General features: G+C 33.8%; 2 protein-coding genes across 3 annotated transcripts; one reads left to right on the top strand and one right to left on the bottom strand.

Moving 5' to 3' along the window:
* The first annotated feature begins 9,114 nt into the window (after positions 1 to 9,114).
* Positions 9,115 to 11,585, top strand: LOC139840915 (zinc finger protein JAGGED-like). Its single transcript, XM_071831154.1, has 4 exons — positions 9,115 to 9,232; positions 9,931 to 10,056; positions 10,209 to 10,293; positions 11,345 to 11,585. Exons 1-4 carry the CDS (start codon positions 9,115 to 9,117, stop codon positions 11,583 to 11,585), a joined length of 570 nt encoding a protein of 189 aa, XP_071687255.1.
* Positions 11,586 to 18,357: 6,772 nt separating this feature from the next.
* LOC139840081 (uncharacterized) lies at positions 18,358 to 23,584 on the bottom strand. Of its 2 annotated transcripts, none has more exons than XM_071830300.1 (6): positions 23,444 to 23,584; positions 22,722 to 22,854; positions 22,523 to 22,626; positions 22,271 to 22,442; positions 22,036 to 22,176; positions 18,358 to 18,743 (listed from the first exon to the last, which is right to left on the bottom strand). In XM_071830300.1, the coding sequence occupies exons 1-6, from the start codon at positions 23,491 to 23,493 to the stop codon at positions 18,411 to 18,413; spliced, it is 933 nt and encodes a 310-aa protein (XP_071686401.1). In that variant the 5' UTR covers positions 23,494 to 23,584; the 3' UTR covers positions 18,358 to 18,410. The 2 variants fall into 2 exon arrangements, with proteins under 2 accessions (XP_071686401.1, XP_071686402.1); XM_071830301.1 differs by lacking the exon at positions 18,358 to 18,743 and adding an exon at positions 18,782 to 19,808.
* Positions 23,585 to 26,020: the final 2,436 nt, after the last annotated feature.

Below are 26,020 nucleotides of genomic sequence, written 5' to 3'. Positions count from 1 at the left end.
AGTAACCTACAACTAGTTGTCCACAGTTAGATGTACAGAAATAAATCGATAAATATTATCTTGAATCAATCCATGACCCAGTGTATACGTATCTCAGTATTGATCACAACTCAAACTATATATATTTTGGAATCAACCTCAACCCTGTATAGCTAACTCCAACATTCACATATAGAGTGTCTATGGTTGTTCCGAAATATATATAGATGTGTCGACATGATAGGTCGAAACATTGTATACGTGTCTATGGTATCTCAAGATTACATAATATACAATACAAGTTGATTAAGTTATGGTTGGAATAGATTTGTTACCAATTTTCACGTAGCTAAAATGAGAAAAATTATCCAATCTTGTTTTACCCATAACTTCTTCATTTTAAATCCGTTTTGAGTGAATCAAATTTCTATGGTTTCATATTGAACTCTATTTTATGAATCTAAACAGAAAAAGTATATGTTTATAGTTTCAGTCGAAAGAACGACGTCTAGATGACCGTTTTAGAAAACATACTTCCACTTTGAGTTTAACCATAATTTTTGGATATAGTTTCATGTTCATAATAAAAATCATTTTCTCAGAATAACAACTTTTAAATCAAAGTTTATCATAGTTTTTAATTAACTAACCCAAAACAGCCCGCGGTGTTACTACGACGGCGTAAATTCGGTTTTACGGTGTTTTTCGTGTTTCCAGGTTTTAAATCATTAAGTTAGCATATCATATAGATATAGAACATGTGTTTAGTTGATTTTAAAAGTCAAGTTAGAAGGATTAACTTTTGTTTGCGAACAAGTTTAGAATTAACTAAACTATGTTCTAGTGATTACAAGTTTAAACCTTCGAATAAGATAGCTTTATATGTATGAATCGAATGATGTTATGAACATCATTACTACCTTAAGTTCCTTGGATAAACCTACTGGAAAAGAAAAAAAATGGATCTAGCTTCAACGGATCCTTGGATGGCTCGAAGTTCTTGAAGCAGAATCATGACACGAAAACAAGTTCAAGTAAGATCATCACTTGAAATAAGATTGTTATAGTTATAGAAATTGAACCAAATTTAAATATGATTATTACCTTGTATTAGAATGATAACCTACTGTAAGAAGCAAAGATTTCTTGAGGTTGGATGATCACCTTACAAGATTGGAAGTGAGCTAGTAAACTTGAAATTATTCTTGATTTTATGTAACTAGAACTTGTAGAATATATGAAGAACACTTAGAACTTGAAGATAGAACTTGAGAGAGATTAATTAGATGAAGAAAATTGAAGAATGAAAGTGTTTGTAGGTGTTTTTGGTCGTTGGTATATGGATTAGATATAAAGGATATGTAATTTTGTTTTCATGTAAATAAGTCATGAATGATTACTCATATTTTTGTAATTTTATGAGATATTTCATGCTAGTTTCCAAATGATGGTTTCCACATGTGTTAGGTGACTCACATGGGCTGCTAAAAGCTGATTATTGGAGTGTATATACCAATAGTACATATATCTAAAAGCTGTGTATTGTACGAGTACGAATACGGGTGCATACGAGTAGAATTGTTGATGAAACTGAACGAGGATGTAATTGTAAGAATTTTTGTTAAGTAGAAGTATTTTGATAAGTGTATTGAAGTCTTTCAAAAGTGTATAAATACATATTAAAACACTACATGTATATACATTTTAACTGAGTCGTTAAGTCATCGTTAGTCGTTACATGTAAGTGTTGTTTTGAAACCTTTAGGTTAACGATCTTGTTAAATGTTATTAACCCAATGTTTATAATATCAAATGAGATTTTAAATTATTATATTATTATGATATTATCATGTATGAATATCTCTTAATATGATATATATACATTAAATGTCTTTACAACGATAATCGTTACATATATGTCTCGTTTAAAAATCATTAAGTTAGTAGTCTTGTTTTTACATATGTAGTTCATCGTTAATATACTTAATGATATGTTTACTTATCATAGCATCATTTTAACTATATATATATCCATATATATGTCATCATATAGTTTTTACAAGTTTTAACGTTCGTGAATCACCGGTCAACTTGGGTGGTCAATTGTCTATATGAAACATATTTCAATTAATCAAGTCTTAACAAGTTTGATTGCTTAACATGTTGGAAACATTTAATCATGTAAATATCAATCTCAATTAATACATATAAACATGGAAAAGTTCGGGTCACTACAACTACTACGCCTACTTAAATTTCGGGACGAAATTTCTTTTAAGGAGTAGGTAATGTAACATCCCGCCTTTTTCCTTTACTTTCCGTTTATTTATTTAAAGTCCGTTATATGATTATAACATCTCCCGTTAAAACACGCTTTAAAATAAATCGTTTAGGTAATTCACGCACCCGCTTTTAAAATTGAAGGACTAAACTTGCCAATGGACCAAAGTGGTGACTAGGTCAAAGTGGTCAAACCTCCTCTCATCCATTCATTTCATCTTCTCCTTCCTCATACTTCCACCTTTATTCTCTCAAACCCTCAAACACCAATTCATCATCTAAATTCAATCTAGCAAGTGTTTTACAAAACAAATTACATATTTGGAATCCTTGCAACTTCCTCTTCGATTCCATACAGATTTCATCAAGTTTGGGTAACTTTCTAAAAATACTAAGTTCTTTGTTCTTGATGTTTTTAACTTATAAAAGTGTTAATTAGTGTCTATGGCTCAAGTCTAACATGAATATATGATTTACATGCTTGTTCTTGTCATTTAGATGTAACTAGCTTAAACTTGAAATGGGTGTGTTTGATTTGGAGATTTGGTTGCTTAAATGTTGTTAGATGTTAAAAGTGCATGTATTAAATGTGTTACTAGCATCACTAGCTTCAATTTGATGTGTTGGTTGATTAAGAACACTTCATTAACATGATTATTGATTTTATGATTTTGGGTTAGGGTTTGGTAGAAGTAAAATGGAATTTAAATTCATTGAATGCTTTTCAAGATTAATTGTAAGTGTTTATTAGTATTGTATACATGATTACCTACGAAACGGCGTATTATATGTATGCATTTAATTCTCGAATCATAAATGTGCATTTATGAACTTGAAGGCATTAATGGTAGACATTTAATGAGCTTTCAACTTGGATTTGATTATTTTAAATGATGTTTTGATTGATTAAATGTGTTTAGTTGCGTTCATCGTTAAATTACCTTTCCAACGATGTATGGCATGTGTTTTAAGTGCTTGCGGTTCATAAGTTGCGTTTGTTTGAAGATTGGCTCGTTTTGACACTTGAAATCTGTCCAGATTTTTTGATCAGGTATTAACCGCGGCGCGGGCCTCCCAACCACGGCGCGACTTAACACTGACCCAGATGGTCTGGGACCATCAAAAGGCTCGACCTACAAAACAAGCTTTAGCCCATCGCGCGGGTGTTCCAGCCGCGGCGCGGCTTAAAGCTTCCAAAAATGGCTGTTTACATTTCAACTTTTCATTTAATTCCAACTATGCTACGCACCTCTGATTAACATGTAACTTGTTCCAACATGCTTATATATGATTAAAAAGCTCAGAAAAATAGTTCGGGACTCGACCCGAACGTGTTGACTTTTTCGTTGACTTTGACTTGATCAAAGTTGACTTTTATTCAAACCTAACCAAATACTTATGCAATCGTTCTAACATGATTTTATACTTGTGCCGTGCATGAAACTTGACAACGTGATTCACATGCTATATATAATCGAGTCGTAACGAGTCATAGAACTAATTGAACACTTTGACCGACCGTGTTTACCGTTATTGATACAACCTATTTGTTTAGGTCGAGACTAGCATTCTTTCTTGCACACGTTACTTGTGAAGTAATTTATTACTCGTGCACTCAAGGTGAGATCATAGTCCCACCTTTACTCTTTTAAACTTACATTTGGGATGAGAAAACATAAACGTTTCATTTTACAAAGTGAACACATGTACGAAAACAAACATTCTACATACGAGTTAGAACAAAAATCCTCAATTCGATTATCATTAGTTACACTTCCCGGGTGTAAGCGAGAACTTATGTTGTATGGCCATATGAGTTTGACAAACCCTCATTCGGATGGTTCGCTACCGTTATTCGGATGAAATATATTTTCGAGAAACAGTATATGTTCTAACACTATTGTGATGGGGTTCTATGGAAGGAAAGTTAAGCCTTGATAATTGGCTGCTCGTGATAACAAATTTTAGAATGGTTACTACTATTTTCAATGATATAAATCTTGTGGTTCATTTGTACTTACTTACTTACTTAAACCTATGATTTCACCAACGTTTTCGTTGACAGATTTCTATGTTTTTCTCAGGTCCTTGAACGTTTTGTGATACATGCTTCTGTTCATTACTTTTGATACTTGCTTGAATGTCGAGTATACATGCATACGTGGAGCGTCTTTTGACTTAACTTAATTTGTGTCGCATAGATTTCAATTGTACTTAAAATGTTGTAACATGTTTAGTTGTCGAACCTACTTTGTAAACCTTGAAACATCTTTATAATTGAAATGAATGCGACATATTTTGGTCGAACGTTGTTTTAAAGACTTACGACCACGTAACGAGACCTAAGTAGACGGCACCGTCAAATGACAATATTGTAAGGTCGCTACACTTTGTACTCCAAACTCCAAGACAGAAGTTCCATTATAAAAGTTTCATCTGTCGAAATCTATAGTGCAGGTTGACGTTCTACAAGCGTTGTGCCTCCGTCAAATGCACTATGTAATCGACATAATTTTCTTAACCAAAGGTTTGACAAAGATAGTGTTCTCTGAATCGAGGTTCGCGACGTGTCAATATAGAGCCAATAACGACGTTCTATTAGTTGGTAAAGCGATATTGGTTCTAATGGTGGCAGCTGCAGAATATGCTATTCATTAGACATTTTCGTTATTACTTTCCTAGTCCGAGGGACCTTTACTGTAGAATCTATTAATACCATTCAAGGTTAAATGTGACTCCTAGAGAGTGACTAAAATACAAAGTTCTCTTTTCGTTCTCTTCTTTCTTTTTTATTTTTACTTGATTGGCAGGGTCAGAGCCGTTCTCGTTGGGCAAGCGCACCTAATTTAAATTCCTTTCCTATACCACTTCCCGTTCAGTTGCTGAAAGATAAAGAGAATGCTTTCTAAATGAGATTGAGTTCCACGAATATGCAAGCTAGAAAGATGTTATTTACCGCTATTCTATCTATCTGTACATCAAGTTCTAAGAAGATCTTGATTGATCTAAGAAATGAGCTACCTTAAAGAGCTTACACATCCAATTGATCTAGGCACAAGCGCAGGAGAATGAATCCCGGGGGCATGACCTAGATCAACTAGAGGAATCCTTTTGATCAATTATAGAGCCAGTTTAAAACTAATCGGAAAGCATTTCAGCAGCATCACATTTCATAATTTATATCAACATCGTAACTAACTACACCGTAACAAAGATAACTACTCGCTAATCATGACAATTATCATCTAGCATAACCATAATGGAAGTCATTATAAAAGATAGATAAGGGATAGAAATATCAGTAGATTAATCGAGTTTCGAAATTACAAAAGTGACAACTTCTAACGCACCTCCAATCTTCTACAGACTCTGATAATGCCTACTCTAGGTAATTCGCTAATCGATAATTATATCATAATCATAGAGAGAGAAACTAGTGAGAGATTGCGAGTAACAGAAGTGTGTGGAAAATGGATGACAAAAGACTCTACTTATAGGAAAATCCTGGCACTGGTAGGCCGTGTGGTCTAGCCGTGTGGATTGGGTAGCCCATGTGCACGGGCCGTGTGGGACACCTATGTGCAATCATATCTTGGGTAAATCATGTGTTCCAACCGTTCAAGCTTAGTTTCTGGGAAACCCGTGCAGGTTGGGCAGGCCGTGTGCCTAGCCCGTGTGACTTGTTTTTGAGCTGATTTCCGGATCGTAACTTGCTTTCCAGTGTCGTAACTTGTTTTTCACCGTTTTCGCTCGATATTCTTCGTTTTAAGTCTGTTTTCTTCGATTTTTCTTGCATCATCTTCGTATTCACTAAAATAAAGCCAACAAACGATTAACTCTTCGTATTCACTAAAAACAACGAATCGAGATGAACAAGTCGACTTGTTCAAATGACTTGTTCATCTCGATTCGTTGTTTTTCATGATGTTTTGGATCAAGTTGCTTCACAAAAAATTGTAATCGAAGCATTAGTAATCTGTTCCAAGTCTCAATTCGAAGTAATTCAAGATTTTAGATTTTGTGTTCACTGAATACTACCTCAATTTTTTTTTAAAAAAAAAAAATTGAACACGCAATCCTTTTTGCGAGCAAAAATTAAATGGTAATCCTTTTCGGGCTTGTACAAATTAGGAGTTACCTTGATTATCAAATTGAGTAACTTAAGTTACCTTTTCGAGTCATTTTCTCATAAAACAAAGGCCAAAATAAAAGTCATGGCAACTGTAGAATATTGATAACTTAATGAAACGGGTATGGAAGCAATAACGCCGAGAATGAAGTGGACGAAACCTAGATAAAATGACAAAAATGAACATGGGGAAGCGCGAAAAGGAGAAAACACATCGACCGGCCCAATAGAAAACAACAACTAGAGAGATGAAGCGAACGAAACCTAGGTAAAACAATGAAAACGAAAACGGGGAAGCGCGAAAAAAAAGAAAACTCGGAGAATCCTACTCGTAATGCAACAAGAAATCCAGCTAGAAATCCGGGTTAGAAAAGTAGAAGACACAAAAGGCGGAGGAGTCATGCAGACACCATCCAACAAGAAAATCGTTGATAAGCCTGCAATTGGACAGAAACCAAAAACAAAAACACCCAACCATAACCTCTAAGATGGGCACAGGACACCCCAACTTGGTGTTTGCTGCCTGCTTAAAAAAACCCAGATCACAAAAGAAGATGAAGAATCAGGCCACCCTTTACAAAGAGTTATCAAATCAATAGAATGTTAGTGGATTCATGACATTTGGCGCCAACAACCGAAACTTCGAGAGAAAGGCAATCGGGAAAATGAAAACCAATGGAGAAAGAAAAGGGGAACGCGAAGCACGAAACAAAATAAAGAATACGAAGAAAGAAGACATACATAAGTCAAAAATCTGACCACCAATGAGATGCGGTGTCTGAATAAAGGGGGGATCCAGAATGATGGAGACGAAAACAACAACGGGCGACGCTCGGGGAAAACAAAAATAGGGTTTTGGTGATGGGTGGTAAAAGGAAATGAAGGGTTTCAAGTGTGAGGGAGATTAAAGAGGGGTAACACACTCTAAGTGTGTGAATTGTGAGGAGAAGGTTGAAACATACTACGTGTAGAAGGTGTATTTATACCTCATACACCACCTTATTACAATGACTTAAACTTTACAATGCATATCACATTTGACAAACTTAACATGTTCCACATTAATATGCGTTGTGGGAATATATCTTTATCAACTTGAGCACTTGAGAAACTTGAACATTACTTGTCTAAGAAGCTTGAACTTCTAGTATTCTCCCCTTTGCTCATTTAGTAACTCTCTCTCACGGAAGAACCAACACATTTCTGAATATAAAATTTTAACTAGTAGAAACTTCTATTTGTGAAAGCTTCCATTTCTTCATGAATATTGATTGTCCATGCAATGATCATTGCAAGTTCGTATTGCTTACTCTAAGAAATTCTCTTGTTGAAATGTTTTAGATCAACTTTAATGTTGTTGTGGTTATCCGACACGTACTATAACACTCTTTTCCTTTTGCTCCCTCCGGAAAGTTGTGTCTTTGTTTCACTCCCCCTTCATTAAACACTAGTTGATTTCTCTACATTGTTTGATTTGGTGCTATAATTTGAGTAGTAGGTGTCTTGATCTTTTTTATGAAATTTGGTGAAGGTTATCTTGTTCGAATATCAACCTGTTAATCATTTCTCCCTCTCATGATGAATGTGTGCAACATATGCATCATGTAACATAGGTTGTTCACAACCTTCAAGTCTGGGGCATACACTGAAATGTGTATACGTCATCATGTAATCAAATGGGTTGAAATCGTTGTTTGCATACCATTTGAAGCTAATCTAAAACCATGTCGGATGTATAATGAGCGAATTAATGGAAGTTAATCATACTTTATCTAATACGGAGTATATCATCTTTAATTATTAAATCTTTTTGATTGATAGAAACAAAATTAGGCACTTTGGTAATAACCGAAAACGGAATTCTACACATTTGTTATGTGACAGAGTTAATAATCTTTTAAATAAAAACATAAAATAGTGATTTAGAGTTAGGAAAATCATATCCCATATAACTACATAAGTATTACACTTTTTGAAATGATAGACTTGAGCCTGTGAACTTTAATGTGGAAACACTAAAATAGAGAACAAAGACACTTGACTACCTTTCAACTTTGAATCTTTAACTAATTAACTAGCACCGAATAAACAAAAATGGAAACATTAACATCTCTACATGATTAACAAATAAGGGATCAAATAATCCACATTTGAGATGAGATTTCATATTTGTGAGGTAACAAACCACCACATCTATAATAATGTCTCAAAAAGATGACCATATATGCACATACTTCAATAATTAAAAGTTGTTAAAAATGAATTGGTGATAGCCCACATATTTAGTCTCTACAGTCTACACCCTAACCACATATTAACAGCAGTCCCAACCCACTATGGCTCCTTTTAAAGGTCACAAGTCCCCCACTCTCTTTTCCATTTGTGTGTGAAAGAGGGTGGCAGAAAAAAACATAACTTTTCTTTCATAAACTTCAATAACAATTAATTAATAATTAATAATTATAATCATATCATCATATCATATATTTATATCTATCTATCTCCATATAACACCTCATCTCCAACTGAAGATTATCATTGTTTCAACTATAGTTTTCTTGTTTAAAATTTTCTCTCTGTGGTACCAACATAACATAACATCATGTATGTATGCACCATAGGGTTCACCCCACTCTTGTGTTATCTTTGACTAATTAACTGTCACTCTCTTTCTTGATATTTATATGATGATCAGTGATCACTTAATTAATGTTCTCTCTATTTACATGGTTTTCAGGAGAAGCCCACTGGACCTCAACAATTTACCAGATGATCATTTCTTTAGGGACCATAACAACCAAAACAAACAACCACTTGATCATGACTCATCTTCTGCTGTTTCAGGTATTACAGTAATTACTAGTACTTTACATCATAAAAGTCTAAACTTTTTGTTAATCCTTTAATTATGAAAAAATAAAGAATTATTTTATATATATATATATATATATATATATATATATATATATATATATATATATATATATATATATATATATATATCGATCACTTGTTAATTAATTAAATCTTTTACGATAATTGTTACTAGTCCTAAAATATTTATTTTTTTACTTTTTATTTTTATGAAATAGCATGGTGCTTATTAGGGTTAAAGTTGTGTACATAATAGACCTAGAGTTGTGTTGAAAATTAAAAAAAGAATTATTTTATATATATATATCGATCACTTGTTAATTAATTAAATCTTTTACGATAATTGTTACTAGTCCTAAAATATTTATTTTTTTACTTTTTATTTTTATGAAATAGCATGGTGCTTATTAGGGTTGAAGTTGTGTACATAATAGACCTAGAGTTGTGTTGAAAATTAAAAAAAGGAGGCGGCAACTGCATATACTCCTAGTAAAAGTAAAAGAAGAAAACAGTGAATATAAGTTAGGTCCCATCATGTCAAGCATATACGGAGTATATTTATTATTTCTATTCTATTATTATTTATATATTTATATTAATATTAAGTAAATTGAATTTGATTATCAAATCAAAAAAATGGATAAAAATATATATACTTACTGTAATAGGGATCTACAGAAGAAAGAAAAACGGCGCAAAAGATGAAAAGGGGAAGGTTTATGAGTGTAGGTTTTGTTCTCTCAAGTTTGGCAAATCTCAAGCTCTTGGAGGACACATGAACCGCCATCGCCAAGGTATAATAATAATAATAATTTAATTAAAATATAATCTTGATTAATTTAGTTTAATTAATTTAAAAAACGATTGTGGAAAATAATCAGTTTAAAATTATTTAATTAAATACTCCTACTATATATTAATATTAAATCGTGGTTAATTGTATCAGAAAGGGAGACAGAAACACTTAACCAAGCTCGTCAACTGGTTTTCAGTGCTAATAATTTGGTACCCCAACGCCCTCACCATTTAGGGTATGTTTCTTTCTACCTCTACTATAATCGTGTTTATTGGAGTATTTATTTTTGCCGTTCAAAAAAATAACAATAATAAAATCTTGTTTATTTTTTTTCCTTGTCCCTTTGGATATGTGCGTTTATTACAAACATTGAATGAAATGATACGTGATTGTACTTGACCTCTCATTGATAAGACTTACACAATGTGTGAATTCTTCTAACGACAGCCTCCCCCTTTTTTTTTTTTTTTTTTTTTTTTTTGAACTGCAAGATTGCATCAGTCCGGACCGAAGCCTAGTCATCATTTGCACACACACACGCGTTCGGGCAGGAAACCCGAACCACACTCAGGGGATCCGACCCTTAAACCATCCCATACGGGGCAGGAGGGCCGGACCTTAGGTCCGGAGCGGGTCGGTAAAACCTTCCCTTTGGGGCACCCTCAAGGAATTTCTTTAAAATAATATCCTTTGTAGGTGACGAGGCTCGAACCTGAGACCTCTAGCCCGGCGGGGGTGCTAGGCACCACCACATGTCCACTGAGCCAAAGCCTCCCTCTATCTTTACTACGCATAAAAGTCTTGTACAATCCCCCCCCCCCCCCCCCCCCCCCCCCCCCCAAACCCAAACACACACACATAAACATAGAGAAAAATACTACATGTATATACTACTATACTTAATCAACAAACCCTAACTCAGCTTGTGGATTAAGGCCTACATATATGGAACTCCTGATGAAAATATTTGATATGTTTGTTCACAAAGATACATTTTAAAAAAAAAAAAAAAAAAAAACAGTAAAAGAATGATGAAAGTTATAAAGCAATCCATTTCATGCAGTTTGAAAGTATTCAGAGTTCTAACAAAAGTTACATATATTAACTCTGATAATGACTAACTTGATGGCCAAATTTTCATTCAAAAATCGTTAGATGAAGTTAATTAAATAACTTATAACAAAATTTGATATATGATCCATTTGATGTTACATAACTTTATTGGTTAATTGTGTGTTACTGTAATTGATTAGTTGAACTAATTTGTAAAGATGTAATATGTGTAGTGGACAACCAAGTGTGCATGGAAGCTATCATTATCCAGCTGCAGGCTTTAACATGAGTCCTACTAATGTTTATCCTTCAAGACTTTATTCCGGCAATTCAACCACCATCCCACCACCACCACCTGCCACCTATTCATCTCAATATCCACATTCACTAAATGACTACTTTGTTAACCCACAACTCGGCTTTCAGAACTTGAATTGTGCTGCCGTCCCAATACCCGATAATTCTTTCAACTAGAAACTTGCAATGCACTGTCCAATTAAGAGTATTACTCAACAAAAATATGGATACTAATCCTTTAGCTTTAGTAGTACTATTTTATTAGCAAGTTTTTGTGTTAGTTTGCTTCTTTAAGTTTAATTAATTTCTTCTAATTCGTATTTTATTTGAGCCCTATAATTGATGTAATTCCTTCCACTAAGCGTAATGAATATGAACTTTTGGTTGTGTTTGTGCGATGATACGAGAACGATTTCGCCCGTTGATTGGCGTGTGTGTCGCATTAGTTCATTTTAATCGGTTTTTAGATGTGTGCAAGTCCAATACTCAAACTCGGTTGGGTCTAACCAATTGTAACAGAATTAAAGTACATTTCTCATAACTAAGCTAGCTAGAAGTTAAACGGGACGAAAGAGTTGAACCGGGTGCAGAATGTGATTGTTAAACATTAATACATCTATGTACATATAACTAGATATATGCAGGAGGGACAAACAAGTTAGAATTCAACAGGAACTTTTCTTTAATTTGAAATGATATATGTTTTGCATTGGGATTGAGTTGAAACTTGCAAGCATCATTTATAATTTCTTTTGGACTTGTACACTCTACTCTTTTTTTTTTTCGGAAAAACAACAAAAGTTTATAATCTTTCGGGAAAACTTTATCAACTTTTTAACTTAGATTTCAATAATGATATATAGTGCTAGATGAAGTTATTAATAGAATCGGAGTTTCCTTTAAAATTATATGCATATGTTTATTTTGTCTCATGATCAGTTTTGTAGATATCGGCCAACTCAGCCGAGAACTAAAGGAGTTCTCAGTTTCAAATCGCTGCCGAGTCTGGGGCCCAAACTCGGCCAAAAAATCAGTCAACGGCCGAGTCAACTCAGTAAACGGCCAAGAAATCGGATAAACTCGTAAATTCGAGAAATCGGTAAAAAAACTCGTTCAACTGAAAGCTGAGATTTTTATTTGAATTTAACTTTTAACCCATTGTACTTACCAAAATGACTATTAATCGAGTTAACAGCAAACATCGATTTATTGGCGACTTGGTTGTCGCTTAGAGCCTAATTTGAACTTCGAACAGCTTTAAAAACCTCTGGAAATTTGATGTTACCATTTTCATGGCGTCTCACATTTTTTTTTCACACCTACTTATTGGTCGGAGGTCCATTCGGAAGCAATCTCTCTATCCATTAAATATTTAGAGGGACGACTTTCTCTACTATTAGGGGTGTTTCATTCTGGTGGAGAAATAATTTATCTTTATTCTAGTATTGAAGAAAAATTGTTCACATCTTACCTTCTCCATACCCCGCTTATGTGGGATCTGGTTTTATTGTTGTTGTACTTTCCAAACTAACTTTCTATTCTATTTAAATATACACTTTTAAATATCTATCTCTATCTTAATTTATTTACTACTTCGTACAACAACAACAACAACAACAATAAAACTCAATCTCACATAAATGTTAGTGGGGTATGGGGAAATAAATTGTAGACAATCTGTTCCCAATTCTAGAAAAAAGCGAAGTCATTTTCCTACTCAGAGTGAAACACCTAAAGAGTAGAGAAAGTCCTCATTCTCAAATAAATTTAATTTATTTAATATTTTCATTAAATATACACACTTTATAATATATATTTTAAAATTTATTATTTATATTTTAAAAGTTAACGTTAATCAACATCCGAGTTCTCCCCCGAGAACTTCTTCAAAAATCTCTGCCGAGTTCTCCGCGATAAGCGATATCTTTGACCTTGCCCATTACCGATGTGAAACTTTAATTTGCACCTTACAAATCTTCCCTCAAACCTAAATCTCTTCCTTAGGTTTTCCCTCGAATCATAGTTGGGTCCACTCGAGGAGTCAAATGTTGATAATTTTAGTGTCATCCAATATATATTAGTTAATTGCGATTTACTTGAATGCAATTAGCTAATTATATTTAACAACGGGTTCGGAGATTGTAAAGTAAACGTCCGTAAGAGTTGACTACTAACTGTCGAGTAATTGCGGGGGTCAAGGGGGTTGCGCTCCCTTACGGGGCCCAATGGGCAGCGCCAAGAGTTTCACTATAGGTTATGTGGAAAAGGTGTATTCCAGCCAAGAGTTATACCTTTTGGTATAACAGATTTTCCCGCTCAATTTGAAAGGTTGTATCCCTTCAAAGTATAACTGCCGAATTGAGGAGTTTTCTTATTTCGGTTTTGTCATACTGCATTCATACACAACAACAAAAACATACAAAATTTCTCTGATATTTTGATTAATGATTTTATTGCCAAAAACACTAACTGCGCTATTTTCTTATCCCTATAAAATTTTCGTGAAACCAAGCAATCGTTGGATCGAAATACTTTATAAAGAAAGTGAATACACGATTCAAGAATCAATCCGGACATTAAATTCATACCCTATTTCTAACATCAAATTCATATACCACATACTTAATAAAACTCTAATAACTAGATAATATCCTATATTAAAAAGTAACAAATAAAATTTACCTTAGTTCCTCCGTGCATAAATAATGAGAATTGAATAATTTAATACTTAAATCTAAACTGCAAATCCTCTCAATATCAAATCAATTGACTAATTAGATATTTTCAATTTTCGACTAAAAACCGGTGGTCACCGACTTATCGTCCACCGGGTATATATACGTATTTCACTGTTAATTTCAGAAAAGATGCTAAAAATGTACATGAATGTTTGATCTAATTAAACCATGCATTATCAGTTTTCATGATCCAAAGCAGTGAAGTATTAATTAATATTATAATCATCAACAGATTGAATATTTATAGAATTGAAGTCGATGTTTTGGGCTCCCCAAATAGCAAAGTTTTCGATTAATTTTTATGTTTAATTTCATCTTTTGCTTTTTTTTTTTTTTTTTTAAGTACTCATCACGCTTGGCCAAAGATGAAGAAAAGGTACAAGACATTAGGGTGACAAAGATTTCTTCTTTTTGAGACATGTTGCAGTTTGGAGGCCGTAGCACACATATTATATACGGAGTGTATGCACATCATATTATATTTTTGTTCTTATATGCCCATGGAATCTAGTTATAATAATAGACACAGCATATTTTAGGTGTAGTAATGTTACACTTGCTAGATATTGCAAAAATAAATGTAAAATATCTCCTAGTTATATTACTATATTAATTAATAATTACTCCGTACAAATTATTACCTCCGTCACATCTTAAGTGTCTATCTTTTTATTTTGAAATGTCATATTTCAATTGTCCACTTGAGGTTTAAACCAATTAGAAGAAATCATTCTGTCAAGAGAAGATTTTTAATTGGTGGAAAATAAGTTAGTGAAATTTTTTAAAACTTTGTGCAAAAATTAAGTGGACATTTGTAGTGGAACAAATGAAGTATTAATTACGGAGTATAAGTTACATTATTAAAATCAAAATGCTAGAAAAGAAAAATGAATTTGGTTAGTCCTCTTGTTTCCCATCATTTTGTATGCAAATGGTTAATAGTTGTGAGTTCAAGTCCTTTGATGGACTATTTGTAATTAGATATGTATGTTTGTCTTTATAAAAAATGATACCTATGAAGAAGTTGTGATGTGGTACAGCGGTTGGTAGCTTGCCTTTTTAGAGGAGGTCAGGAGTTCGACCACCGTTGACTACATATTAAAAACATAATTTCATCCCTGTCATGAAGTATTCACCCATGGCACCTTTTCCAATTCGTTTGGGGGGTAAAGGGGATGGGGTTTTACTTGGCCTGCCCTTGGATCGGTTTCAAAGTTTTCTCCCGGGCAGCGATGGGGGCGGGGTTATTATCGCTGCATCGGCATAGTCGAAACAGAAGATGATCGCAACGGGTGATTTAGTCCCCCTCGGGTAATCTCAATCGCTGTCAAAAAAAAAAATGATTACCAACATAAATAAATAAAATACAAGTATACTCTTTTAGGTGTAGCAAAATAATATCTTAGATTATGTTTCCCTTAAAAAAAAAAAAATTCGTTATCAAAGGTTTACATGCATCCGCCTTTTTTAGAAAACTATTAGAAATTTTACACAAATTTTGTTTTAATTAAATTAGTGTATAACATATAATAGTAATTACTTAATTACTTAATAGTTAAACTAAATACTTTAGTAGGTTATTTAATGTATTTATGTTAAAATACTCAAATTAAATAAATAAATAAATAAAAAACTTCTAAAACATACTCCATATTAAATATGGTATATGGTTAAGGGCGATGAGTGACGGGGGTAGGTGTGGATTGGTTGCATGTAGAGTTGCGGGTGTCGTGGTTTTCTTACATGGCCTCGTACCGGTTGCACTCTCGAGGTTGGGTCAGGTGACGATCTCATAGTTGGAGATCTGATTTCTTCCCCGAGGATGAGATGGGTGTTTTGCGGACGGTTCCATCTTTGTGACGGCTTAAGTGACTTGCGGCGGCTAGAATCTATCTGTTCTTCTATATTATTGGCGAACCATCGGCATTTACGTTCTCCCGAAGGCTCGGTATTTTGCCGAGATGGTTGTATTTTGTTTGTAACGGGGGCGGCGTTTTCCCGACCGCTACCGTGGTTTGCGTTATTGTATCATTTTTAGTACTTTTAATAATAATTTATTCGGTTATCCTATGTTATTATGTTTTTTTTTAAAAGCTAATACTTGTATTAAACTCCAATATGACAAGAATGCAGTAACAGATTCACAAGGAGCTAAATGGCATCAAAATGCCTACGACATCAAAGAAAATATACACCTGAACAAAAACATTACAAGACCTTTGACTCCAAATATTGATTTGCAATTGCTTTATGCTTTATCGAAAGCTCCCTTTGGGTTTATTTTCCAAATAGCAAACCTGATGTTGTGTCTTGCACTCCTAGTTGAAATCCAAAGATGAGACAATATTTTTGAACTTGCTAGAACCAGGGGCGGAATATATAAGGGGCAGGGTGGGGCACCCGCCCCAGCTGGATATAAAAAAGAAAAAAAATTTACACTAAAAAAATTTTTTATTAAAAAATAAAGTTTTCTTTAGTATTCGCCCCATCTATCAATGAAAAATTTAATAAATTTTTACACCCGCCACATCTGTGACCAGTTTCAAGTTCCGCCACTGGCTAGAACATAGGATTGCTTGTCGTTTCTCTGGGGTTCCATGGACTAGTTTGTTGAGCCAACGCCAAATAATACATAACGTGAAGCTAAGGAAAACTCGCCTGGAGTACGTCTTTGCTCCCACAGGGTAGTTGTTCGCTAATTGCATTAGAAACGACGATTAGAACTAACGCTTAACCAATCCAAAAAGCTCCTCCATAAAGGAGTAATAAATTTACACGTAGTGAATAGATGATCGAGGCATTCAGGATTGTCTTGACAAAAGGGGCAACTAACTGTGTTAATCTGGATGCCTCGTTTAGCAAGTTTCACACGTGTTGAAATCCCTTTAAGATTGAAACGTCAAGTAAAAACGTTCACTTTCTTCGGAGACATGGGACATTTATTTGTAGCAAGTCCACAGCAAGAATCAAGAGTAAAAACATCAATTAAATCAGAAAGAAACATCAATTAAATCAAGAGTGACTACACGCAGAACATGCCCTATGACAGTTTTTCGGTGAAACATCCTTTACACATGGAACGGATATGATCGGGTGGTGAGAAATCAGGGGCGAGTTTAGTAACAAGTCCGTGGGGTCACGGGACACCACTAGTTTGAAAAATTTTAGTAGAAAATATCTGTTAAATTGTATAGGACACCACTAAATTTAACTGCAGGACCCCATATATTTTTCAGATTTATAGTTTTTCTTTTAAATTGTACTGGACACCACTAAATTTAAGTACTCGGACCCCATATATTTTTCGATTTTTACCACTAAAATGTCATTCGAATATATGTAGTACTCAAAAAATTTCAGGACCCCATTGAGTTATAATTCTGAAATCGCCACTGTGATAAATCCTTTGGTGGTCCTCGTCAATGACTCTAATCTCGCTGTTAAAAAAATCAGAAAGAAACTTAACAGTAATCTCATTTTCCCAAGTTCGTGTTACACACTCGATCCAAAACAAGAGCGTTTTTGTTTGAATCGAGCGCAAAAGATCTAGGAAAGACTGTTTTGAGGTTCGTCAACAGACCCGGAATCCATTTATCATTCCAAAACGAAACTTGATCCCCACATCCAAGTTTACGCAAAATGGATGTTGAAAAGGGGACGCCCAATGTACGCAACATGCACCACATTTTGCGAATCTTGTTCCACAGAGGATTGTTGTGCAATTCCATCGCCATTAGATAATCCACCCTCTTTGCCATAGATCGAAGATATGATCTTATGCCATAATGCATTATTTCTTTGTTTAAATCTCCAGCACCGCTTATATAGAAGGCTAATGTTATTATTTTAATGTTTAGTTTCCAAGGTAACCGTTTTTTTTTTTTTACTCTATTGGTGGAACCGTTTTTAGTTGGCTATATTTGGATTTCTTGTTTAATCGTTTGTACAGTGTTGATCTTAGAATCCGTTAATGTTATTAAATTTTTTCGAAAAAAAATAAAAATGCAAAAGTGTAAAACAAAAACAAGTTAATGGACTTTGATCTTATGTTTGCTTTTATGTAAAGCCTAGATTTACACAATTCTAGAAAATACATAATGATAAATTCATACTGTATATCATTCTGCTAACTGTAACGAGAAAAAAACAAACTGTAAGAAGAAAAAAACACTCAACATTGAACGTGCACTCAACACACATACAAAATTAACTAAAAAAAATAAGAGATAAAATTAACAATTTGTGATCATATACTTTAGTAGAATTATCTACTCATTTCTGATGATATTGAGTTATTATTAACATTAACTAATTCAGCCGCAGCACGAGCAGCAGCTGATGCACGATCTGCAGCAGCTATCGCAACACGAGCTCTCTCCAACACATCAAGTGACTCCGATGAAACTGGTCTTCCCTTTTGACTTTCTGCTAACGACTGTTTGACTTCGAACGGACTCACGATTGCAGCAGCCTTGGGAGATTGAAGTGGCTGAACAGGAACTTGTGGGCTGCTGATCAATGGTGGCCGAAGTACAGCTTTAGGGGGTTCTTTATTATTGATTTGTGAAGTGACGCTTGATATACGCCTTGGTCCATTCTACAAGTCACATAAATAAAACATCACAGAACAAGTTTAGATACATTCGTACGTTTGTAGCATTCTTGATTAAGATTTATGCTATGTACACACAAACTTAATACAAAACGTGTTTCGGGTCAACCCAACCCAACTTGAACCAGAAGTTATCTTACTTTGTTGCTCCTTTTGGGTACTAACATGACAATAGTAAGTAATAAAAATTTAATGAAGTCAATTATGTTTTTCTAAGGTAAGTAACATTGGTGAAAAAATAATACCACATATATTGGAGAGTATATATAATGGCCAAATAAATAATTTATAGTGCATTAACAAAAAAAATTAATGTAGCTAGTTCTACAAATCATTCTAATGAAAAATAGCATGGATCCATGAGAGCAATAAATAGACACACATCCTCACTCTCTCATGGATTCATATCAATGTAGCCAAGGTAGCAACAATCGCTACTCGGGAATACTCAGTCGGGAATTTTTAGAGAGTACTAGGCAACTCGGGGAGTATGAGTACTTGACCAAGTTTGACTTTGACCGAGTAATCCCAAGTTTTGACTGAGTTTGACCGAGTAATCCGAGTTGTTGGACCGAGTAATCGGGGGACTTTTTTTGCCGAGTACTCCCGAGTTCTTCAACACTTTATGTAGCATCAGGAAAACTTATAGAAGGATATATCATTTCTCATTTGCTTTAAGTCGGTGGTATCATAGGAGTCAAAGTGCCAAAACAACCTCATCTTTTCCAAGCTACTATATGGTTGCAAACGGCGATTGCGGCAGTTTGGTGACTAGCCTGTCCCGATTAACCCAAAAATGTCTAATTAGTCGGTCAAATTTTAAAAGTCATGCCAAACTCGGGAAAAGTCAGTCAATGTCGGTCAAAAGTTGACAGTTTTATGGCCTTGTTCTAGTGTAAATAAAAATCCTAAGCTGATTGAAAAATTAGTTGGGAAAAACATTGACTTACTTACATAGTATCTCTTAAACATAAATTTATAATGTGAAATGCAGGGTTTAATGTGTAATTCTTCCAAAGTTACAAGTACAGGGGTTGTTTCCGTCAAATACTGAAAATGAAGAACAAGCAGCCGTTATAATTCTGTTATACGCTCCTGTGCAGCTTTGACTTTCGTTGACCCAGCCTAATTGATTTGTATTTTCATCTGTGGCAGTTAGTTCATTACGTTTCTCATTCCAATTCACTTTTGCTCAATTTCGCTTTGTAAACATGTATCCAAGCTTATCAAATAAAGTCAAATTAGTTCGATCAATTCAGTTCGTGTTGTTGATTCTTTTGTTAATTGCTTTATCATATAAATATACCACGAGTTTAACTATAGAAAACCTATATATTATTTTAGCTAACACCACATCATCTTATTTGTGAATCATTTTTATTAAATATATTTAGATTTAAAATAGGGAAAATTGGGCCGTTGGTCCCTGTGGTTTTGTTTGGTCCCTGAACTTCATTTTCGGGGTTATTGGTCCTTATGGTTTTCTAAACGCGTGTGGGTGATCCCTCCATCAAACGGACGTCAGATTGATCCGTTAAATCTGATCATGTGAGAGGTATTTTCGTCATTTTAACCATTTCCTTTAGTAATTCATCATTCTCACCCAAACAAAACCCTAATAAAGTAATAAAAAATTCCAAACCCACCTTGTTGATTATTCAACTTCATCTCTTTCAAACTAGACCAATTAATCAAACTCAATTAAGTACCAAAAGTGAACACAAACAAAATTAATTATGCCTCTTTCTTTCACTCTAGAAAATCACAACATTTTTTTATAAAAAAAATAAAATAAAATAAAATAATTGACTTTCATAAAGGTCTACAATTTTGCTACCATGGTTGTTCAGTTCAAAGCATTGCACAAATTTCCTATGTTTGCTTCCTAAAATCACTTTCTGATATAATCATCATATATGAACCAAAAGTGAATGAATTGGAAAAAATAAAACCATCTATTTTACAACGTTATAGATATGACCAGGACCGTTCCCGCAACACGTCATTCGTAACTCGTTGGATCTAACTGAAAGTGAATGAACTGAAAGAACGAGAACATGAGACAAAGAATTAAAAGGAAACCCCAACTCATCGTAACCGGAACCATTTTCCGACAGCACCTCCTTCGTAACTCGTTGGATCTGAAATTTTTCACCTCTTTTATGCTCGAACCATCATAAATAAACCATCACCATGGGCGGAGTTTGATTCAAAGGTTTGTACCGAAAGTTGGATCAGTGTTTCTTAGTTCAGTCATGGGTGTATTTGTGGGTTTAAGTTTAATCAAGCGTGTTTTTAATAAAGGAGATGGGTTTTTACTTTTTAATATACATATAGATGGGTTTTAGTATAACAAGGTGTTACCTTAATATGCAATTAAGGGTTTATACTGGAGATGGAGGTGTAAAAGGAACACAAAATTATTGATTTTGAAAAAATTGGTGTTTAAAATTAAATTTTATCTTGAAGTTGTTGATTGTAAGATGTTTGTGGTTAGATATTTGATTTTAACTTGCTATGGTAATTGGAAATAATAAGTTGGAGGTGTTCTTGCTGTGTAATGTAAACATGGAGAATTGTATTGTATTATGGTTTTATATTAGAGTTTTATTTGTGTGAGAAAGATTGATGAATTGGTAAAGAAATGACAAAAATGACGAAAATACCCCTCACAATATTAGATTTAACGGATCAATCTGACGTCCGTTTGATGGAGGTACCACCCACACGTGTTTAGAAAACCACAGGGACCAATAACCTCGAAAATGAAGTTCAGGGACCAAATGCCCCATTTCATGGAAATCACAGGGACCAACCGCCCAATTTTCTCTTTAAAATATTATGTTTGAATTATTTATATATAATATAATATGGTATTTAAAAGTCAACAATGGTCAACGTCCATCTAAACTGACTCGACCTTTCAAGTTCCTGACCGTCATCTCTGTCTCGCGTCTTTTTCAACCTTGATTTTAGTGTCAACAAGTAGTGCATTTGAACTTAAAAGTCTAACCAAACGCCACCTTGGTGTGTGAGATTGTTACGATAGTTGTCAATGTGTAAGGTTGTTTTTTTATTAGAATTTAAGGTGTAGGTTCGTTGTAGTTTACTACGATCGTCTTGGTCGTACTTCCTAGCTTCCTAGCAAGATGCTAGTTTATTATCAATATTCGATATTTTCCTTTCAGAAAATATAAAAGATTGCATCTCTAGCTATATTTTAGAACTACAAGAGCATTTAGGTGGAGTAAAAGAAGGTATAAAAAAGTAAAATTACCAAAAGATCCTCCGGCAATTTGTTGAATTCAGCTTCGGTTTTAGAAGAATCCCATAAGATATTATATTCTCGTGCAATTTCTTTTAATACGTTAAGCTTTACCTCACCGGACGGAGTATAAACTGAAAGTTTCTCAATTATCTGAAACCAAAATTTAAAAAGAAATTATATGCGATTAATCAAACCTTGCCTGCATTATTAAATTTAAATAAAAATGTATATTAAACTAATTAACTGTACGGTTGACACTTGTATCAGGTCGAAGCTCAGAGGCAGCTGCAATAAACTCCTTCCCGTATTTTGTAGCGAACAAATTTCTAACAGTCAATAAATCGGGCAAATCGGAGCATCTCGGAGCTGCAAAAATTATGCTTGCAACAGCTTCTTTTAACTCCAATGGACATTCTCTGTTTTTACAAAAAAAAAACTTAGGTCAAAATACGTACATACACACACAATAGTATAAGCAAATTTTAAACGAGTTTACTTCTGGCTTTCGATAATCGGAACTCGTGCAAGAACGAACTCACAAAACATCTCCAAGATCTCATAGGCAGCCCATATATTTTGTTCTCTTATAATATGCTCCACCTAAAACAAATTACAGACATCTTTCTAATGATGAAAATCATAAAGGAAAAGACTTGATAGATAAATTCACGTTATATATTACTATAATGACTTACTCGTATCCGCGCTATTGGTTCTTGCCCAGATTGAAGAAACTGAGCTATTTCCTGGCGCATTAGTTTCAACTGTGTGTCTCTCTTGTTTTGAAGCAATTTAATCCTTGATATCGCTAACGTTAGGCATGTTTTACTGCAATAACATTATTTTCATCAAATTTATAATTATCATCTTGAACTAAAATTTTACTGCAAAAGCAATCTGACTTTTTCAAGTCAAACGGGTCAATTTGTCAATCCAAAATTATCCAAACAATGTTTTCACTTCACACATTGCAGTAACTAAGATGATACTGAACAGTATAAATTACCATCAAATAATTGAACCTACAGATCTAATTAGATCTGAATCATTGTTGGATATCAAAAGTTAAACCTTTGATCTTAAAAGTCAAAACCTTGACCTGAAATTTTTGAACTTGATTACAACATAGAACACCACAGTGTGATCAACTGATCATGAAGCTTTCTATGGGTTAACATATGCACAATATTATTTTCTGATAGCAGCTTCCTAATAAATCTGGACTTATAATTCATATAATTTAAGAACTTGTAAACGATAAAAATGCTAACTTTAACTTTTGTAGGTCTGTTAATAAGAAATTGAAGCTGACATGGAACTGGTAATTCATAAATATGAAAAAGAAATAGTCCTGAAATCAAGAAAGGTAAAAAGCCTAAGTTAAAAATTGAGAAGGAAAGTGGGTCAAGAAACTTACCATTTTGCACCAATAAGTCCCCTATTGAAGATTTGATTCAAAATAGACATTGAAACCGGAACAATCGGACATATGTTGTTTATATCGGCGGTGGTGGGCGTACGATTCAGGCAGTCGATTTGGTCGATCAGCTCCGTTTGTAGATAGTTGACGATTTGGTTATTTTGGCCTTTGGTTTGGACTTACATATTTAATCCCTATAACTTTGATACTTTAATACTTTGATAATGCTAGTCGAAACTCGAAACTTTGCATATCTGATTCTAACATACAACCAACCAAAGACCAAGTAAGGTATGAAAATAAAAATACATTTGTTCAATTCCCACGGAAGTGAGTCAACATCGAACGTCGATTTATTAGTGACATGACTTTCACTTAGAGCCTAAATTGAACTCCAGACACGATTTAAAACCCATGAAAATCTGATTCTACCATTTTTGTGACGTTGAATTTTATTTTTATTTTTTATTTATATATGTTTTATTTTATTTTATTATTTATTTACTTATTTATTCTATTTTTTTTCTTACTAGTATTATTATTATTTTATTTTATGTTTTTTAATATTTTTTGGCCGGAGGTCCTCCACGAAGCAATCTCTTTATCCGTCGAACAGAGAGAGAGAGAGAAGACTTTCCCTACTCTTTGGGGTGTTTCACTCGGGGTGGAGAAATGACTTCTCTTTATTCTAGGATATAGGAAGGATTGTCTACGTCTCACCTCCCCCATACCCCATGTGACGACCCGGAAATTTTCGATCAAATTTAAACTTAATCTTATTTGATTTCCACACGATAAGCAAAGTCTGTAATGTTGAATCTCAAAATTTTTGAACTGTTTTTCTTACATTCATTAAACTTCGACTGCTCTCGACGATTCATGAACAATTAATTGTAAATTGATATGTGTGTATGTATATATAAATAATAATTCGAAATATAATTTGAAGTATTATATGTTGTTGTTATTAAAAATTAATAAAATAAAAATAAGATATTATAATAATTACTATTTAAAATATATCTATATATATAAATAAAGTATACTGAAAATAAATATTAAATGATTGTAATACGCGTTTGATGTTCCGGTTGATATTAGAGAAGTTTAGTTCGAACTTATATGATTTTAAAATAAAGGGTGATCCGAAAATGAGTTTTATAAATTTTAGGCTTGTTAATAATATATTTAGGAGATGTTTGTTAAATTTTAAAACTTTTTATATTTTACTTAGGGGTTGGGAGTGAATAATTAATGTAATTTTTATTTAATAGTTAATGCTCGAATTTTATATCATAATGACCAAAATAAATAAATATAGTTAAATTAAAAATATGGGATTCCGAGGACTTTTATCCGCCACTAATTATCAACGGGATGCGAAATAGTAGTCCATGAAAACTGTCGGTAAGATTAAACAACAAACATTCACGTGAATTCGACTGTGCTTGTTCTTTTTCTTTCATCATTCACTGAATGAATCATGTAAATTATTATTATGAGATTATTATTAATTATTTTAATATTATTAATTATTGTATGTACGTGTTAGAGACTTAAGGTGATGCGAATTCAGAATTCACAAACCCACCACACCCATTCTCTTCTCTCTCTCCTTCTTCTCCTTGTTCTCTTCTTCGTGAAACAAACCAACATCAAATCACCATCACGATTTACTGCAAACGGCAACTTCAAGTCACCAAACACTCGCCATTGTCATCATTATTATGCCTCCTGCTTGCTTTCTGTTTCTTCTTTTGATCAAACAACCACCCTACAACTACAAACACTTGTTCTACGTAAATCGATCAACCATCATGAAACCCAAAGGATACCATCGATATTTTATATTTTTTTTCCTGCTGCAACCCACAAACGAAACACCCACGATCACCTCAACCCACTTCATCTACATGAAACCCACTTATGTCTATTAAAACCCATGAACGCTTCATCACATTCATCACCATCACGAAACCAAATTGAACCGATGCTATACTTGTTTGTTTTTCCTGTTATTTGTACCTATCACCACCCACCTTCAACCATACGTAAACCCAAGTCGCCACCACCATCGAGTATAATTACCATGGGTCACAACAACACCACCATCTAATTACTATTTCTGTTCCTTTCAAACATTTACCCAAACCACCATCAAACGATACTACTTGTGCTTACTATTTAAACAACCCAACACCAAAACCATTCTTCTAGTACGTTTTCTGTTTTGTGATTTACAAACCCGTCACCATTTTTATCAACTCTTGTTACTAGACTACACCACCACTGCCGGAAATAACTATCGTTACCACCATAAACATCACCACCTTAAAACACGAACAACCCATCCATCTTTTCATTCTTTTCTGGCTCAAGCAAACCACCATCGATCTTTACTTTTAACTTCTGTTTCTATACAGTTTTAAACCCCAAAACCGAAGACAACACAAGGCTACAGTTATGCATCTATTTTTTCTGTCGAATCTCAAACAAAAATCAAAAGCATCGACTCAGTTATCGATATGATGATATATTAAAAAGGCGTTTAAATTTAGAACTAATTATTCCAAG

This window comes from Rutidosis leptorrhynchoides, chromosome 4 (genome assembly GCF_046630445.1).
Source record: "Rutidosis leptorrhynchoides isolate AG116_Rl617_1_P2 chromosome 4, CSIRO_AGI_Rlap_v1, whole genome shotgun sequence".
NCBI classification, from domain to species: domain Eukaryota; kingdom Viridiplantae; phylum Streptophyta; class Magnoliopsida; order Asterales; family Asteraceae; genus Rutidosis; species Rutidosis leptorrhynchoides.
Note: the sequence above shows the minus strand (reverse complement) of the source record. Positions and strands in the feature narration are given on the sequence as shown.

Coding starts and splice junctions, on each gene's coding strand:
- LOC139840915 (XM_071831154.1), top strand. CDS start 9,115: ATGGTTTTCAGGAGAAGCCCACTGGACCTCAACAATTTACCAGATGAT. Junction 9,233..9,930: donor CTCATCTTCTGCTGTTTCAG/GTATTACAGTAA, acceptor TTACTGTAATAG/GGATCTACAGAAGAAAGAAA. Junction 10,294..11,344: donor CAACGCCCTCACCATTTAGG/GTATGTTTCTTT, acceptor TAATATGTGTAG/TGGACAACCAAGTGTGCATG.
- LOC139840081 (XM_071830300.1), bottom strand. CDS start 23,493: ATGTCTATTTTGAATCAAATCTTCAATAGGGGACTTATTGGTGCAAAA. Junction 22,855..23,443: donor GGACTTATTGGTGCAAAATG/GTAAGTTTCTTG, acceptor ATGTTATTGCAG/TAAAACATGCCTAACGTTAG. Junction 22,443..22,522: donor CCGATTATCGAAAGCCAGAA/GTAAACTCGTTT, acceptor TTGTAAAAACAG/AGAATGTCCATTGGAGTTAA.